The following is a 2,913-nucleotide window of genomic DNA, read 5'->3' as shown; positions in this document are numbered from 1 at the left end:
GGGCAGGGTGCCTCTATGTAAGGGACAGGCACGGGCTACAGGGAAGCGTGATTCGTGTGCACGTTTTGCCAGCTTGGCTGCGCTCTCATTTACATGCCACGAAATTCATCTGCATTAAGTGTACAGCTCAAGGATTTTTAGCAAAAGCACAGAGCGGTGTGACCAGCCCACGACCTAATTTTAGACCATTTCCATCACCCGGAAGATATCTGTTTCATGCAGTCTGTTCGGAGTGGCCTGTTTTGCAGAATCCCTCTTGGAGGCACTCAGCCCCGCCGGCAAGTTACACTGTATCAAGAGTTTACTGGATTTTTTTGCTACCTCCAAGGTCACCGTAGACAAGTAGCCAAATGTAACCCCTACTACTCCTTAACTTTGTAACATTTTTTATGTCTCATCCTTTATCCTCCCAAACACAGTGAAACGCTCCCCACCACCCATCTGGCCTTCAAGCCCCTGCCACCCACCTCGCCCCTGTGGTCCAGCCCTACCTCGACTTCCCACTGTCCCCCTTACCGCTTTTTTTTTTTTTTGGTGGTAAAATATATATAATATGAAATTTAACATTTTATTCATTTTTGTGGCATTAAATACATTTGCATTGTTATACAACTATCACCAGCATCATCTCCGGAAACTTTTCATCCTCCCAAACTGAAACTCTGTCCCCACTAAACGCTCACTGGCCATTCCTCCTGCCCTGGCACCCGGCCTCCCACCCTCTGTCCCTATGATCTGACTGCTCGAGGGACGTCGCGTGAATGGAATCAAGTAGTAATCACCTTTTTCCAACCGGCGCATTTCACTCAGCACGATGTCCTCCAGGTTCATCCACACTGTGGCACGTGGCAGGATTTCTGTTCTTTTTCAAGGCTCAGTAACGTTCCGCTGCGTGGATGAACCGCGTTTTGTGGACACTGGGTTGTGGCCCCGTGGCTGCTGTCTGCGGCACCACCAGGAACATGAGCGCACACCTCCGTTCTGCTCTTTCAGCTCGATGCCCGGAGGCGGGATCGCTGGACCACACGGTACAGCAGCCCCCTCACCTGCGAGGACGCGTTCCGAGACCCGCAGTGGGCGCCGGAAGCCTCGGAGAGTACCGGAGCCTGCGTGTGCCATGGCTTTCCCTGCACAGTCACACCCGTCACAAAGTCGCTCTCTCAAGGTATCTTACTGCACTGTACTCATTTTTTTTTCCACATAAAGGAAGGACTCGATGGCTTCTGTCTGCAGTGTCCAAGCTGCCAGCATCACTGCTCCTGTGTTTTGGGGCTTTTATCACTGAAAATCAGGGTGACTTGAACGCAAGCTCTGTGACGCTGCAGAAGCTGATGTGCTCAGTGAGACGGCTAAGTGACGGCCGGGAGGGGACTGACTGTATGCCACGAGGGGACGCTGGACAGAGGGACAGTTCACGACCCCCGCGGGACGGGGCAGGATGGCCTGAGATTCCATCACACTCCTCAGAATGGCACGCCACTTACGACTGACGAACTGTTTATTCTGGAATTTTTCATTTAATATTTGCATACTGGGTTAACCGCCAGTAACAAACCACAGGGGATAAAATTGCAGGTGTGCGTGTGTGGGGCGGGGGTGGGGACCACCGTCATCCTGCGGTGACATTTCTAAGGAATTCTTTTTTCTCTTGAACCTTTCCAATGGGGCGACCATCCCCACTACTCGCTGGACCAGTTCTCATCAAGGTCGCCCCCAAAGCCCCGCCCTGACCTTCCCTGACCCGCGGGTGGGACCTGACACAGATGAGCCCTGCTCTCCTTAGAGACTGTCCCCACTGGGCTTCCAGGACAGCAACTGGCCGCCTTTCTGGTCCGCGCCTTAACGACTTCTCGGAGCCGCCCGTTCCCTTGGTGACCTCACCTGGTCACCCACTCCTGATACGTTGGTGACCCCTGAGTTTGCGCTCCACCCGGGTCTCGCTCTTAAATCCCAGACTCACACCCAGCTGCCTCGTCTGCTTCTCCCCTCGGCTGTCAAGTAGGAACTTCAGGGGTCACGTGTGCAAAACCCAGCTCCCGGCTCCCCCTTTCCCAGTCTCCCCAGCTCAGAAAGTGGGTGCTCCATTGCTTTTTCCGTGGACAAGTTTATAATGGAAAGATCTATTGTCATCACCAGCACCGGATGACCACTCAAAGCAGGGCCACCCCTGAGGACCCCCGATGTGACCCAACGGGAAGCAGCCAGCACCCCCATGAGGGAAAGGTGCTCCACAATCTGGAGAGGCCACTTGAGCTGTGCTGCCCAATGCACGGCGGCCACACATGGCTACTGAGCAGGCGAACTGCCGAACGGACGTGATGGAGAGAGTTTAGTGTGCGAAAAAGAACATAAGATATCTCACTAACGATTATGCTACGATCACATGTTGCGATGATACTATTTAGGACATGCTGGGTTACATCAAATAGATTTTTAAAATTAATGTCGCTGACTTCTTTTTACTTTTTTAAAAAATGTGGCCAACATAAAATTATACCTGCGGCTCACATCACATTTCCATTGGACAGCACTGTCTTAGGGCTCACGTTCATTCACAGGGACAACGGAGTTGTTTAGGTGTTCACGGCACTAGTCTCCCTAATTTGGGGCACGCTTGAAAACTTTTATATTAGAATTCACTTTTAAAAGCCTCCAGCTTCACCTTAGGGACAACGAATTGGCCGTCATCCCTGCCTGAGGTGACCCGGTGCGCGTTTCTGAGAGGCATGTGGGGACAGAGCTGCCAAGAGAGGCAACTAGATTCCCCCCGAAACATGCTGATTCAGCTCCCAGAACGGTTTAGGTCAAACCTCAACACCCACTCTTCCAGTCGCCCGGGCAAGACCCCTGGGGTCACGTCTGGTGTCTTTTCCCCCACGCAATCCGCCCGAAAACCCCGTGAGCTCCATGCAT

The 2,913-nt window shown here is 52.6% G+C and overlaps 1 protein-coding gene across 3 annotated transcripts in view; it reads left to right on the top strand.

Moving 5' to 3' along the window:
* Nucleotides 1–2,443, top strand: part of LOC112478328 — a 5,794-nt gene extending 3,351 nt beyond the window's left edge. For all 3 annotated transcript variants that reach the window (XR_003045780.1, XR_003045779.1, XM_025045453.1), the window contains exons 2-3: nt 994–1,165; nt 2,137–2,443. Coding sequence is in view for 1 of the 3 variants with exons in the window: in XM_025045453.1 (XP_024901221.1) it covers nt 994–1,165; nt 2,137–2,319 (355 nt within the window). In the remaining 2 variants the exon portion in view is untranslated. The remainder of the gene's footprint in view (nt 1–993; nt 1,166–2,136) is intronic.
* Nucleotides 2,444–2,913: the final 470 nt, after the last annotated feature.

The sequence above is a fragment of the Pteropus alecto genome, unplaced genomic scaffold, assembly GCF_000325575.1.
Source record: "Pteropus alecto unplaced genomic scaffold, ASM32557v1 scaffold143, whole genome shotgun sequence".
Taxonomy (NCBI): Eukaryota; Metazoa; Chordata; class Mammalia; order Chiroptera; family Pteropodidae; genus Pteropus; species Pteropus alecto.
This window is presented reverse-complemented; position numbering and strand designations above follow the sequence as displayed.